At 46.4% G+C, this 16,567-nt stretch overlaps 1 protein-coding gene across 3 annotated transcripts in view; it reads right to left on the bottom strand.

Moving 5' to 3' along the window:
- The window catches only part of LOC118503223 (putative uncharacterized protein DDB_G0282133), a 128,462-nt gene that overhangs the window by 70,476 nt on the left and 41,419 nt on the right, over positions 1 to 16,567 (bottom strand). For all 3 annotated transcript variants that reach the window (XM_036036221.1, XM_036036219.1, XM_036036220.1), the window contains 2 exons: positions 13,605 to 14,305; positions 7,818 to 7,930 (listed from right to left, as the gene is read on the bottom strand). In XM_036036221.1, coding sequence (XP_035892114.1) covers positions 7,818 to 7,930; positions 13,605 to 13,811 — 320 coding nt within the window. In that variant the 5' untranslated portion in view covers positions 13,812 to 14,305. The remainder of the gene's footprint in view (positions 1 to 7,817; positions 7,931 to 13,604; positions 14,306 to 16,567) is intronic.

Below are 16,567 nucleotides of genomic sequence, written 5' to 3'. Positions count from 1 at the left end.
GACACTGAACCCCCCGGAACATTATTACCTTGGACGCCGAGGCATTTGACCAGAGTTCTCCATGCGGCGGAGAGGATCGGTTTTGTAATCCTTAAAACCGTTCACAATCGTTTAATATCCACTTATTGATACCCGGGAGCTGGTGTTCCTTCAACGGGCTGGGCAACGGGCTGAAGCGGCACCAGCAGCATCCGAAGGACTCTCTTGACCAATTTAGTGGTAGAGTATTTTGTCGGTCTCGAGATCCCCCGCCCTGCTCTCTCCTTCTGGAATATTTGAAGCAGATTTCGTACCGAGCTAATGGTGTAATCCTATGCGATTACCAACCATATCACATTGGGCTGCGCTAGTGAAGCTATCGGGGGGAGGGGGCTTGATCTCAGCGAGTACTGCTGGAGCACTGTGTCTTTTGCGAGGGATGATAAAGATACGGGCGACGAGGGAATGTTGTACTGGCCCGGACGGATATCGAATTCTAGAAGCAATCGAATGTGCCATGTCTGATTGTGTCATGTGGAGAGCGAGCGTTGGGAACTGTGGGTACGAGACCGTGTTCTTGTAGTCGAACATCACACTACCAGAGACGTGCCAGATACTGTGCCAGAGTCCTTCTCTCTCTCGAGTTGGTTGAGGGTTATCCCAAAGACACAGAAGAAAAACCACTCCAACGATATCGTCGTGTGAAAATTCCAAAACCTCTTTTCCCAACCAGACACGTTGCACTCACAGATCCTTGAAGAATGACAGAACCATTCGGTACAAAACGTGCAAGTCCCCCAATCAAATCGGTCCCCCGTTTGACCAACAACGGACGTTATACAGAGCGCGCAAACACGATTATCTCTCCAGAGACGCCTTTGTTGCATCCCACATTATCTTTAGTTGTTTTCAATCACGTTTTATTGCACCCTCACTTATGTCCGATTGATATTAATGATCGAAAGCTGCACCGACGATTTGTTGGAAGGTATTCGTATTAATTTCAAACCCCTCCAGCAAAGCATTTTTATCACCCGCACACCTCTTTAAAGTTTGCTAAATGGAGCGATTAATGTACTTTTAAGTCATCCCGTACCAAGATTTACAACCTTGGATTGGGTTCTCAAAAAAATTGAAAAGGAAAGCGAGGACACAAATGAAATGGAAACCAACACGTTCGAATGATTGAATCAAGCTGACGGAGTTCCAAAATGTGAAGATTTAATTCGATACCTTTATGTTTCCTCACACACACGCACGAAGACTTCGGTGCCAGCTTCGGGATGGAGAAGGATCAACCATTATCAAACAACTTCCTCAGCAGGTAATCGATATAGGTGCGAACGTGAAAAACCACATTAACGAAAGGCGATCGTCACAGCCGATCGATCGATCGATCGAGTAAATGATACTTCTTCTTCGAGCAGTCCAAAAATCAAACGTCCACTTCCTAATGCACCGTGACACGTCAAACGACAACCAACAGGACAGTTTTGACTGTGGACTGTGGACGACTGTGGCGTGGTAAGATTTATTGACCACGCGTAGAAGAGAACCACAACGTATCGGGTTCTAAGAGCGCGTAAGCCAACCCCCATTAACATGGGTGTTGACTAAATGATTTTCCACATTCCAAACATGGTCCTCTCGATCGCCGCATTAGCCCCCCCGGGATGGGAAAGACGTTCAATTCCCTCAAGCACCCAAGAATGTCCAATTCATCTTCAGCCCAAAAATCCTCCCAGCGATGTAAATAATGCTTTTTTATTGAAAAGTTTATTTGATTTAAAGCGAGAAATAAACCCAATCAAAGCAGACGATTATCCCTAACAGCGGTGTTAATGATGGTGCCCGGTCACAAACACACGCGCGCGAATGAGAATTGGTTTTTAGTGATGCTTTACTCGCTTGTCAGTAATATTGTTTTTCTATCGTGTTTTCGCCTTGTCCAATGAGAGATCGATGAATGTGACGCGCAGGAGTATCATCATCAATCGCGAAGGAAAGCTACTCGCAGACGGCTCCCCCAGAAGACTGTGTCTTAAGCGAGCACATTAGACAAACGCACCATTAATCTTTCATTTTGTCATTGAGCCTGGTCTCGCCTGGGCAGCGCGCGCTCGCGTAGTGTGTGGCGCAGCAGCACGGGCCAGACAAACATTCAAATATTCAAACGAAGAAACTGCGTCCTCACCAGAAATGTGTGCGTTTTCGGTGGTTTTTGCTTCCAGCGTGAGTTGAATGTTTCAAAAAACGCGCGAGCACTGTGTGCGGTTTTGGAAAATGCCGAGCGGGAAACCACAGAAACCCTAACCTCTAACCCTGTTCTTCCGGCGCTCGATCTGCCGCCGCCGTGTTGCCTGTATCTTGGGGCTGTGGTTGTTGATGGGGCACACATTAAACGCTAAAACCGCATTAGCCGTCAGCGTCTTTTCTCTATGGGGGGCGTGTTCCCAAACGGCGTGTCTCGTCTGTGCGCGTGCGAGAGAGAGAGAGAGAGGGAGAGCGGGAGAAAAGGTTGGCAAAATTCCACCCCAAAACGACAACAACCCAAACCTCCCGAGCTAAACAAGACGAGGAGAGTCCGCGTCGCGCGAAAAACTTCACCAGTTTTCACGCACATACGCGCGCGCTGTCCCGCTTTAACGAGCTACGAGGGTTGGGAAGCGTTTTCCCGACTGCTCGCGATCATCGTGTCTTGTTTTGCAGCACGCGTCAAGCAGGAAAAACCACACCACACCGCCCATTGATTAACGATCTTCTCCACACCGTTCCGTACCAGAGAAGCAAGCGCGAATGGAAAATCGTACCGTTTTTCTTGAAAATGGAACGCTCTTTCTTGTGTATTTTCTTAAGTTTTATTGCTTCTTCTTGCACGTCGTGCAGCCGCCCTACGAGCACAGAGAGCGTTTATTTTTATTTTAGTTTGCCACATTACACATACGCCACAACACCATGCGGGCTAGTAGCCAACAAGGGTGGTTAGTGGTCCCTCCTTTCCCTCCCCGTGACATGGTGCAATGTCGGAACGGGCATTGGTGCTTGTACTAGGATCGCTTCAAACGCCCCAAAATGCGCGTTCGTCGCATAGTTTTGCCGATCGCTAAGTACATCGTTTACGACCACGCCCAACACTGATGTGTCTGCTGTTGTCAACAAGGAAGGTTTGGGGAGGTTTTCTTGGGGAGAAAAGCGCATTTTTCAACCACGAAATCCACTGCTCGCCGTGCGGAGCTGTAACTGCAACGCTTGCACCTCGAACATTCTGAAGATCCCAAACCCCATATCCTTCGGGGAGTCGTTAACTCGATCATTAGACGGCGAACCACCATCAGACGGCAGCGAAGATCTCGGTTGCTTGGGACACATTTGAACAAGATTGAGGCTATGTAGAGCCTCAGATGTATAAATATCATAACTTCATTGTAGGAATTCGATTTAAAGTCTTCGTGATGCGATCTACTAGTATTGCTACATCATTAAAGCCTTTAAAGCATCCTAAAATCTCACAAAAACGTCTCATGTCGAGTACTAGGCAACTTCAAAAAACGGCAATTAAAAAGTCATCAGAGGAAGTTGCTGAGAGCTGTCTTACAAAAACAAAAGCGCTTCAGTCTCTCATCGTGTAGCAGCGCTTCTAAGCCGATCAATATTTATTTTGTCTTGAACATTTTCCGAGCTCCCGGGAGATGATAGAAAATTGGTAACGAAATGTCAATAAAAATCGTTCAATACTTCCATCCATCAAGTACGCTTTATTGCGAGCGAAAGCGACGTTCTGAAATCTGAGGAAAAAGTTGAATGATTTCAAGCACAAATCTTGCCTGGAATATCTCATCAGACAATTTTGCACCATCGCTGCAAGTGTCATGTCCATGGACTAAAAGTTCCCACAAGCTTTCATGAACTGCTCATGTGTGCCAAACTACAACTTTCCAGCCGTATCTATCAAGCTGGAATTACTTACTTTAATTAAATTCTGTCCTTCAAAACAAATGTTCAAAGTAAATAATTGCGAACCCATTCTGGGAAGATGAAGACATCTCCACACCCTCGCTCTCTCTCTCTTTCTCTCTGTCCTCGGGAAAACTCGTTTCATTCACCTGTCTGCAGGTCTCGTCTACTCAACTCTTCTCTCTACCCCATACTCGTATGCACACGTGGCCGTTTCTTTCGACGAAAAGTTTCTTGGTTTCGGTGCAAAATATCGTTTGCTGCTTTTCCGTTCAGGTGCAACAATCGATGTACCCCATCGGGTTGAGTGACACAGTAGTGTGTGTGGGTGAAAGTGTTTTGCGGAGGAAGCGTTGGAAGTACTTGAAGCTTTTTCCGATGCTCGAAAATCGGAACGGACTCTGCAAAACATTCTCGAACGCCCCACCACACCACACGGCAAATGCCACCGGAACAGTCTGGTTCATTCCACTCGGGTACCTGTCAACTGAGGCGCACACAGCATCAGGTCCTGACGTCCGTGAGGAAGACATGCACATACTCGGTGCGATAGTAGAGACTGCCCAATTCCGGAAGAATACTGGACGACTCATGCCGGGCGTTTCCTCGAGGGCAAGAGGTTGGGAAATTAGAACCCCAACCAGCGCCGCCGTGTGAACGAGTACACTGACACACAGAAGACAGTACCAGAATTTTGGAGAAAACTTCCTCCAAACCAGCAACAGCCAACTCTGTGGCAGGAAGACGGTAACTGAACAAAGCAGGAAGCGGTGGTGGTGGTGGATGTGACCAGGAAAAACAGATACTCTATACAAGAAAAACCGAGGCCATCGTATCACATCACCCGTTTCCAATATCTTGTGAAGCATCCGAAATATGCTGCCCTGGAAGGACACGTTGGAGCTAGGCGAGGAAGAAGGCGGAACTCTGCTCGGCTTCTGGTAGGTTTTGTGTTTCTTGTGGCATTCTTTACCGAAACAGAAAGTTCCATCACACACACACACACATCCACCGACAAACAATCGTTTCTTTAATGTTAAGGTTGATTACTTCCAACACAGCAAGCGAAACTGGCTGAAGCTTCCGACCGAACCCCCGTGTGTCTCATTTAAGTGTTTTTGTCAGCAGTTTCGGAACGCTTTGATGCGACAAAATAAAAGAATCGCACACACCACTTTGTAAACTTGGAAATAGTTTCAGTAAAGCGTGCGGGAAGGCAGGTACTCCTGTGGCTGTGTGTGTCTGTATTAAAACGAAGCACGAGCAGATAGGAATTTCTATTGCAAACACGACACGCGTGCGTTACTTTTTCCAAGGATGAGAAAATTGTTATTGAATCTTTGCCACTAGGAGAAAAAGAAAGGTTCGTCGATAGGTAAACGGGAATGTTTAGCAGAAAGCTCAATAACACGCACACTGACGCTTGCCGGCGCGGGATATTATATTGGAACAGCAGAGAACAGGCAACATTCTTTTAATTCCGTGAATCATTCCTGGATGTTTTCACGCTTGCAGACGTTGTATTGGCTACTTGATCTAACCAATTAAAAGTAATATCCTGAGTCACGGCCTGGGGAGACGAAGATCTCGCACTCAAATCAGTATGCAGCTTCCATCGAGATTAAACGGTAATAATTGGAGAGATCTTGCTGTGTTCTCCCTAATTAATATTGCTGCAATTTGTATTCGTAGCAGCTTTCGTTTGTGTGTGTGTGTGTGTGTGAGTGGCATTAGTTATTACACCTTCCAGCAACAAGCCGCGCTTTAGACAGGCATGCTCACTTAAAGACCTCTCCACCAGGCTAATGATACGATCTTGAGCGTCTTCTATAGATGATTAAATATTTGCGTGCCCCGATGATAATCAACCAAGACCCGGCCAAGACAACAATCATCTGCTAGACTTGATCCTGTTTAGGCAAACGAGCTTTAATACCCTCAACATAACCGCCAGCTCTTCACAGTTCGGCGTTGTAATGAACCTCCGAGGCAGCAGCAGCCAGAGAGTTCACTGGAAACGATTACCGCCGTCACAATAGGGCATAAACAAGAGGCGAGAGAGAGAGCAAACAGTGCCAATACGGGACACACGCCACGAACATGGCCGCATCACGTAACTCCGCCATCAATCACTTTCCGCACCGAGAACCTGCTAAAGAAGGCGACTGGGTCTAGTAGACGCGGACGCGCGTGCTTCATCCCCTTATCTTCATCTTAAACTCGCCGTCCGCAAGAAACGCCGGAAACGAAGGACGACTTTCAACACTTCCTTCCCGAATCGGGGTCGGTAGCGGAAATCTATCTACCACCCGCCACACACACACACACACACACTATCCAAACAAAACAATCAACCTTTCACAACATAAATATCATAAAACAATCTAGTGTTCCTCAGAGTTCCTCCTCTACCCATTCGGGGTCCCCATCCCGGCTCAAGAAAAGCTGACGATGTTCGTGGCAAGCTGTAACACGCAATTTATCTACATTTTCAGCTCGCTTTCGACTACAATATATTTCCAAGCACTCGGGCGAAAGGGAACGGGCCTGAGCACAAAATAGCGATCGCTTCTCACGCTAAGCAGCAGCAGCGAGCGAGCGAGCCACCGTCCTTGCCTTGTGTGTTAGCCCCCGCACGGCCGAAAGGATAATATCCAGCGGAAACGCTTGCACCGTCCGCTTCTACGGACTTTGATAATTTGTACTTTGTTTACCAGCTATATAGAGCCTGGTGGAGGAGGGAGGTCGGTTTTCCTTCTGGCCGGTCCCGGGTTCTTGGAGTGTCCTGTTGTCGAGTCGCTTCCGGTCGTGCTTTTTTGTTTATGCGAATCTCGAAAGGAAAGCGAACGAACAAGCCCCCACGAACAGCAGGTCCACTTGGCCGAAGAAGGTTTCCTGGGAAGTCAATAGGGATACAGGCCGTGGGTCAGGAAACCTCCATTTTCCCAGGACATCCCTGGCACACTTTCCACTTCCTTGTGTACAGCTAATTAAATTAATTGAAGCATATTTACAACAAACTTCGGCTCTGTTCTTCCGCTTGCGTGGTGGTGCTGCTGCTGCTGTCTGGTGCATCATTCGCAAACCGGATGTCGAGATGCTGGACTTTCTTTGCAAGCGGGTTCCACAAAGACAAATCGTAAAGAGCGCGATGGTTGAGGAAGCTAAATATTGTAGCTACATAAGCGCGCTCTTTCCGCGCCAAGCTTAAAGAACTAAATAATGAAGTCAATGAAAGCCAGTGTGTATTGCACACAATTGCTTAAAGAGTTTTTCCTAGAGAGTGTTAAAGGGATGGAGTTTCACTGAGAAATGAGACTATCCTGAAGAGAGTGTCATAAAAATTCCCTCGAGCCTCTTCAAATTATGAGATAATTTTATACATTTTTTCAATCGAAAATTATTAGAAACATAATTTCCAGACTGAGCTGAATCAAAGCCTGAACTAAGGTTGATCTTGCTGTCATTAAATAGTCCATTGACGGTAACCTGATTCCATAAAGAATGTTGAAGCACCAGGAAGATAATGAGTTCCAAGTACTGTCTAATTCTTTGAAAAGAAAGCATTCTTAGAAAAACCGAAGCAAACTGCGGGTCCTTTCTCATTATCTCATTGAATGTTAATTAATGTCTTCAAACGAGTTAAGTCCTAGTTTTCCTTCGCTTGTCTTCACGTGTAGGTAGCTTGAAGGGTTTAGCTTCATTTAGCACCCTCCCTTTCCAGGCGAACGAATAGAACAGAAGGTAAAAAAGCACAAGCTCTCTCAACACACCAGGATAGTTGAGTTCAAACCTCTACTGTGAACGTTGTCCGCGGCACCCCCCGGGATGACATATCTGAATATTGAATAAAAACAAAGATGGCCTCCTCTCTTGGTACTTACTTCCACACTAGTAACGATGAAATAAAGATGACTAATAACAAAAGCCCCGAACACAGCACTATCATGGCGGAGGTTTGGAATGATGGACCACTGTGGTAGCTGGCGTCAATGATCTGCGAATAGAGGAAGGAGAAAAATACGTCAGTTGAATTGAATGTCATTCTCAGCGTGAAATGAAATGTGGTGGTGGTGGTGGTGTACACGCTCTCTCGTTATTTATTTTTAATTGATGCATGACTTGTTGAGACTAATTAAAACTAAACCCTCAATTAATAACTCAATTAAGCGACCTCTCTTCGAATGACCGTTCGCGGCCCTTCTCATGCACACACACGCGTCCCTTGTATAGGTTCTCCGGTTCCGAACAAGAAGTTGAAGCAGTTGAAATCGTTTCATTGCTAGTAAAGATTCGACTGGCTTACTAATGCAATGCCTCTGATGGGAAAAGTTTCAACGGAAATATGTTTGGAAGAATAAGCAACAAACTTAACAAAATATATATATCGACACACACACACACACACAAATTGAAGAAAACCGCTGAAAAAGCTTTTCTTCATCGAACAAACTCTGATAACATTCCGCTCTCGCTGTGTCCCTCTCGCCCTCAGTTTCTTCCCCCAAGATGCGCCCATTTAGTGCATTACACGTTCGCGAAACAAGACATTAAAAATAATTTCTACAACAATTTTTAATGACAAAACTTTGCCACTGTTCACCACTCGCAGAGCATACACCACTTCTTTTGCTGTATCGATTGGCCCGGGAAATGGTGTTTTCCTTTCCATCGCCAGAACTTTTCTAAGAACAGCGAGAAGTTCCAGTTTTCCACTTCGCATAGAGGCATATTGGAGGAACCGCGCGCGCTTTGCCGTGTACTTCAAAAGTGAAAATTTTGTAAAATATAGCGCACATTTCCTCTTTCGATGCTTTCTCTCTATTCAGTTCAATGGTGCTGGCTGGACTCTGCCGGCACGCCAGAAGCCTTCCGGAATCGATGGATTTATTTTATATTTCCCATTCCACCTCTGGGGAATGGCACCGGGGTCCTGTTTCGTGTGCTCGCTGAGCGGGAAATTTTTCAATGAGCCATCTTGACTAACTTCCCTGGACAAAGAGAGCTATTTCCATGTCAGGAAAAAAAACCCAAGCGGAAAAACAATCTCAGAATGCACTACAAGAAGACACAGAGCATCTGAAGGAAAAGTTAAACGACTCATTTGAATGGCCGAGGATGGCGAAATTTATAGCCATAAGTGAAAACTTTCGAGATAAAAATCCCACCAGCCAGCACTGGTTTGCGATTCCTTTGGCTCTAGGCCTCTTCTGGAGCTTGAAGTATAAAAAACAGGCGCGCGCGGACACGTGCTACAACTCTCCAAGATAACGAGTCGTGAGAAATGGCTCAAAGATGATCATCAACGAGGGCGGAGTAGCGGAGGGAAGATTGCATGTCGGTAGTCATGTTTGGACACAGCGTGTCGGTACGACGCAAAAAAAAACCGTTCCAGGATGCTTTCAAACAGCACAACAACACCGATCCATCCTTTTAAAAAGTTTCACAATAAAACTTTCTACTTGAATGGAGCTCCGGTTTTTGTGTTACTCTTCCCGACTTTACTTGAAACCTTCCCTTCGATGGGATTTCGTTCAGCGGCACACACCGTGCCATAACTCGAATGGGAATTCGAAACAGGGAAAACTGCCTCCTCCCTGCTTTGGTTGGCATGAAAATGGCTACAAATTTATAATTAAAAGCCATAAAAATGGTTCGGGATGCTTTGTGTGACATAATGGGTCTAACACGGGTTGGAGAGGGGAAGGGAGGGGAGGGGGGGGGGGGCGAAGGTGGAAAATGGGAATGATTCCCAGGGAAAGCACAAACAAAAAAAACTGGGGACTCTCAGTCAGGCATAAATTTGTTCGATCATGTGGCACACAGACGCGAAACGCAGGCAACAACAACGCCGGAACACCATTCAATCAATTGTCTTCACTGAACCGCGAATGAAAATTAAATGATTTTTTTTCTTGTTTTTCTTTTAGATTTTTTTTTTTCGTGTTAAAAAAGATATTCATTTCCACCAATTTTCCCAATTAGACACATATTGAGCCAGAATCTGCCCCGGAATCAATCGCCGCGAAAAAAACAACAAATCATCGCTTGAAACGTTCAAATGAGAAGAAAATATTTATTAAATCATTAATTATTCATCAGAAGGACATCGGGAGCTGGGAAAATGGATCGGCCAAACAAATGCACTGGACCAGAGAGAAAAGGAGTCACCCACACAAATGTCCGCCCTTTCTTTATTATGAAATTAATGCCAGGAAAATGATCCAATCAATTTGGCGCTTCTGATTCGGTGGTTTTCCTTTTCCTATTCTAGTTCTGGGAAGCAAGGATGTTCGGAGGTTCTCGCTTTTTTGGGATTAATAGAACCGTATTAATTATTCATGCGATTGATTGCATCAATAGTCGTATAATTGATTGATTTAAAGCAAATCGTATTCTTTCAGCATTATTTAATTAACGATAAAAGAGATACAAAATTAGATAAAAGCTTTTCCATTCTTTGCCTTTTAGTTGCTTTTTTTTTGCAGGTGACCCGGAATTCATTAGGACAATCCGTTTATGGACACTTTACAGCTTTTGATCGTACGCGAAACGAACACATCCTCTTCTAATCCAATGCGAGATACACCACCACCGGGCCAAGATTCCATAAAACTTAATTCAACCTGACATTTATAGTGCCGTTAATGGATTTCCCAATACTCACACACATGTGCGCAGAGCTGTAGGCAACACAACAAAAAATCCTCTGAATCCTAGAAGTTAAAAGCTGTTTGTAAAAGCAAACTCACGCGCGTCGCTGCTCCACACAAAAGCTCTGCGCTAAAATGACCCACAATCAACCCAAGCGCAGGCAAGTAACAAAAAATCGCCAGCACACATACACTTACAGGAAGAATCCTTCCTGTAACGACAACCTCCTTCCATTAGGCTCGAAACGCACGTACAACCTCATGCGGGATGGGAATAGGGCTGCGGGCTGTTAACAAAATCTACCAGACGATAACTTTGCATTACCACCCACCCGCGGGGGCTCAGGACGCAGGCCAAGTTGGTGTACCGAGAGAGGAGCCCGGTAGTACGTTCTCGTTTACGTTAAACACTTACACGACTGGAAGCACTAAGGATTGAGCACTTTTATTATGCGAGCGGATATACTCTATCCTCAAAAGAAGGAAAAACTACAAAACCTTTGGACACACACACACGTATTAGCGTCGGGCACACAAATGTGAATAGGAAAACGAAAATTGATCGCGATGGGATTGGGACGAAAGAGCGGCTTCATCCCTATATTGGTCTTGATCCTTTCTGTCACTGTGTGTATGCGTGGGGGAAAGATTTTATTTTAAGCCAAAAAACACAAAGCTAATAGCTTGTTACGGGGATGCGAGAGAGATTTTCCTGTTCAAAGGAAGCAAAAAGGGATAATCAAATAAAATCGTATAAAGGGATCGATTTTAACGAGAACCAGCCACAGAAAGGCTTTCGTTATTTGGGAACATCTTTCGCTTCTATCCGTTTGACATGGTCATTTTGCTAATAGGAAGTTGTAACAGCGTTAAAAGCATTTAGAACCCCTTTCTAGGAATTCTTAATTAACGCTAGCTCGTCCAGGAAAGGCCTGGTTTTAGTTCTCTGGCAGCATATCTCCAGGACCTTAAGCACTCCACCAACGCTTGGTGCATTCAGCGCACACACAGATCGCAACAGATCTATCAACCAGATATCACCTGCACACACACACAATGCGAATTCTGCAGACATACACCGCTCGCTCGGCATGGCTAAACAATGGAGAAAAACCGACCCCGAGATGTGATTTCTTCGCCCTTTTTCCCGTATCAATTCGATCAGCCAACCTTTCGTACGTCGTTTTAGCAAGGTTTTCAGCGAGACCAGAGAGTTGGAGCAGCAACTCACAATGGTCATTCGTCGATTTGACCACCTTCACGTCCGTCTCGCACTCTCCAGCAACAACGGTACACGTACGTTCATCACCACGTACAAAATGGGAATTCGCAAACGAAAAGCCGATAAGAAAAGGACACACGCGCGGAGATGGAGCTGGACGGAGTTTTTCCGCTACGGTGAGAAGACCCGGGGTTCGGGCCCTTATGATTGTTTGACCATCATCAAATCATAGCCGAAGGAAAAGGTCGCCACATACAATAGTCTCTCAGGCCACCACCACCGCCGCATGCTCCATAGCAACACACACACACGTAACGGGTTGGGGATCATTGGGTAGGTTTGATTTATTATGATAAGGCGAACAAAGGCAATGGAATGAAAATAGTTCTCCAGGCAGGCTGTGCTGGCTGCTGTGCTGGGGTGTGCGGAGTTTTTCCCTGGCATAATTCTTTCATCGCCTCTTCCCGGTCTCCACGCGAAAATCCGCCATGCAGCAGCAGCGAGAGACTCATAACTCATGGCAGGCCGAAAAGGTAGAAACTAGAAGAGCTTAGGAGGGGGGTATTTTTCTTCCGCCCTATTGCTAACTCCTCCACACTCAGTTAACAGGTCACATTTAAGCTGTTTCGCAGCGCGGAAAACGGGCGGGAGCGGAGACTTGGTCCGGATTCCGGGTTTATTGTCTGTTATCCCCCAAACAATAAGGATCCAGAGCGTATAAAACTGATCGTACTGGACACAGTGGATGATGATGGGGCCTCAAGATGCGAACCGTGCGATAACCGACTCCCGATGACAATGTGCTGAAAGCGAACTCCACCAACTACTACGCCACGGAGGTGTAAAATAATCGAAAGAGTTTGTTTCGCTGGACAATAGACGAAGACTTTTTGGTGAGGCGTGATAAGGGAAGACACCACGGTAAGTAAAAAAAGGGTTCTCTTCGACGAAAAGATAACACGAAAAGAAGGAACGCACATATGGGATGTGTGCAGGTCTACTTCGTGGAAGAAAGAGAGTAGAAAAAACAGGATTTCCCAATGTTGAGTTTTCCCTTTTCCAGTAGCGGTAGAAAATTTTCAATTATGAAAAAATCCGACCTCCAACTCTGGTGTGTAAAAAGTCAAGTATCTCTATCTAGCTTGAAGCCGGAGTTTCTGGACTTAGACGAGTTGCTCCACCAAAAAAAAATCTCCTGGACGATTCTACATCCACAGACAGACGGATGCAGCCGATGTGATGCAGAACGGGGACATGATTTGGGCGAGAGCAGAGAAACAGGCTTTCAATTACACTTAATCCGATCTGATGAGTGGAGTCGACAGGAACCCCGTGCTCAAGTCCGGGCCAGCAACAGCTACAAGTGCGGCCGGAGCACGGAGGATTTGATGAATTCGGAAAGAAACGTTTCAGACGGATTACGGCACCACCGTGTTACGGGATACAGCAGCTGCTGCTGTTGGTTTTACCTTTTTGGACTCTCTCTCCCTCTCTCTCTCCACCCTCCGATTCCCTGGTGCATGTGTGGCTAACCGTACGAAGGATTATTATCTAAAGCACTCTCCGCCCGGGATGGAGAGTCCGGACTTAAGCTGTTCAATAAACCAAACAAGGGGAGTACAACACGACGGTCCTCTTCTCGTTCGCAACTTTTCACCAATCATGTACGAAATGGCCGAGCATTACCTACGCTTCGATTCTGCATTCTGCTGTGTTCTGACCCGAAACGAAACGTTCAATTAATCGATATTTTACGATTTATGTCTAGCTACGCTACTGCTACCCTCCTTACTTACCGGGAACGCCTCGCACATGTCGACATCGGCGAAGGCACCGGAGGCACCTCCACCGAACGGTGTCTGCTGCAGCTGCTCCTCGTTGCAGTTGACCAGCTCCGCCAGAAAGGGTGGCCGGGGTGGGGGTGGCACGAGAAACTCCGGGGGAGGACCCGGCCCCCCACACTCATTGCCACACTCTAGGTCGGGATCCAACATTTCCCACATGTAACGCCACTACTGCTGCCCTTTACAAACCCCGGTGGCGGACGTGGTGGATGCCTAACCCCTACTTCTCTTCTACGCACTCCTCCCAACTACAGCTTCTTCCTTCCCCGATTCTCTCCCTGCCACATCCACCCGTCTCGCTCACACACGCACACACACACACTGACACAGGAAAACAAAAGGAGAAACACTTTCTACCACCGCACACTGGACGACATTGAAACAGCACCACACACGCGCTTACGTGTAATGAAAAGCGCTTTTCACTCACGCTTTTCACCGGCTACACCACACCACACTGTTGCCCCATCTGGAAAATCTGGTATAAACTGCACACGGCTACAAAACTTACAACCCGGCGGGGGCAACTCAAAACACATATACACCACCGGCACATATACTACTGCACTGCAGAAACCCTGGGTAAAGTTGTGGTGACCCGATCGCGGGAGAGACCGCTGGGCGCTGTTATTGTATTTGCAGCAATCAGCAATCTGTAACGAGAGAAAGAAGCAGAAAAAAACAAACATTAAGCTCACTGTTAATATACTCGTCAAAATCAAGGAATTGAGAAAAACCTCATTAAAACTTGGCGTTGCCTAGGCTCTGAGCTCGGGTCCGGAAGCGGTGGACCTCGCGCGCGCACAGGTCTCACTCTCACTCGCTCTCTTTCTCCCTTGAAATACACGCTTCATAGTATTTTAATTAATTATTAAAACTTTTTAATTTGTTCACAATTAGTCAGCAGAATGCGCAGGCGAAGCGCAGAAACACTCGACACCGCAGACATACAACACACACACACCACACCTCAGAGCTGATGGACGGTTTCGACAGAATATCGAAGGACCAACAAGTAGTGTGATGCACGCGAGTGTGAGGCTGGCCGAAAATTTCAAGGTCTTCAAATCGGGTCTTTTTATCTGCACTGCTATTAGAGGAGCTTTCCGTGTGCCGTGGTCGATAAGTAATTCGCCACTTGATGTCATTCGCCCGTCATAAACGTCACATGGGCGAGAGGCTTATGCCAAGCGTCTAAGAAGGGGCGGAAATTAAAACCATCGTTCCGTGGCAGGATTTGTCGCAGCAAAGCTTCGGACACCTGGAGTTTTCCTCTCCAATTGTTTTGCTTCCGGTCCGACCTTCCCTTCGAGCGCGGATCGATTGCCAACGTCTAGGAGTTGTTGTGAACCCTCATCATCCACAGCCAACGTTGTGCAGGAGGATGAGAGACGTAGGAAGATGTGTAAAGGTTGCCAAGACACCGACCGTTGATGAGTCGCCCTCGCCCCTCCCGGGCGTCTAAGGCTTCATCGAAAAACCGCCACAAGCGATTAATTACTTCATCGTGATAATTGGAAATTTTATGGCTTAATTAAGCTTTGTACTTTCCTGATCGATGAATCTGCCAGCGCCGAACAGCAGATGGGACCGAGTCGATGCCTGAGCCCGGGACCAGCAGCGACCAGGTTTCATAATTCTCGCATCACTGAGCAAGGCGTCTAAGCGCGTATCCCCCCAAAAAGCGCTGATCATTGATACGGGCCGAAGCAAGGGAACCCACCACTCTCTGCCTGGGATTGTTTGATTACTTGATAAAGATAACTTTGAATTTCTTATATACAATGCTTAGAGCGAGACGCTCTTGTATGGCGCAAGTGTAGCATTAGTTAAATAAGTTGGTCTTTGCTAAACCGAAATGGTGGCAAAAATAGTAGGAAATACCAAACGATAGCTCACTCTAACGTGTTACTCTTCAAGGAACAATCAGTAACGAATAGAGGAAAAAGGTCCCCAAAAACCTTTGAACCATCACGCAGAACAAAAATCCTTTATAAAACCGTAATCAGAGCGTGATAAAAATAAATCATATGATAATCCCTTAAAATTGATGATTTAGCAGATTGCGGAGAGTGGAGTCGCGTCGTCGCTCGCGCTTTTGATGCTCGTCCGTCGTTTGCTCGTTTATTTATTTATTTCAGATTTTCTTTTTTTGCGACTCCTGCGGCTTCTGCTCATCATCGCGCAACTCTCAACCTCTATCGGAATATTCATCTAGATTCCGTTTACCCGCCGCAGTCCACGAGAGGTTTTGGGGGGGGGTATTCCAGCGAATCATTTTTTATATTCCGTCCAATCCGCCGAAAAAAAGCGTTTATCATTTGTTTTCCGCCTTTACTCGCTCGCACGAACCGAGGTTTGTTTGCGTTTACTTTAGGCCACCCCGTCGGCCATCTCTCTCCGATTTCGTCTAAATTCTTATCGCACACCGCACAGGACACGCAACACACCAAACGCGGGGATAATAATCATGGATCGCGCTGCTGCCTTCTCTCTCCACCAAAATCTCCTCCGGTGGGGAAGGTTTTCGCGTGACCCACTTCTTCGTGTCCTATTTTTCCACTTTGGGAGAAGTAGCGACAAAAAGAAAAAACACGGCCCTTGCTTGATTGTGTGACTTTGCGCCGAGACTCGGATGATGATAGTGTTCTGCTGAATCAGTGTCAACACGCAAACGACGACGACGGCGATAAGAGCGCGAATGAACCTTCCTGCCCGGAGCTCTATAAGCTGGCCACCAGCTCGCTGACCGCGCATCATCGTTGACTTTTGATCCGGAATCGCAGGCTGCCGCGCGAGAACTAACCCGGAAATCCAAACAAAATTAATTTTTCAATTAAACATGACGAGTGGGGGACGATTTTTTTCGTCACCACAGAAGTTTGCGATGGGCATCACCTCGGGGCGGGACAAGA

Source organism: Anopheles stephensi, chromosome 2 (genome assembly GCF_013141755.1).
Source record: "Anopheles stephensi strain Indian chromosome 2, UCI_ANSTEP_V1.0, whole genome shotgun sequence".
NCBI lineage: Eukaryota > Metazoa > Arthropoda > Insecta > Diptera > Culicidae > Anopheles > Anopheles stephensi.
This window is presented reverse-complemented; position numbering and strand designations above follow the sequence as displayed.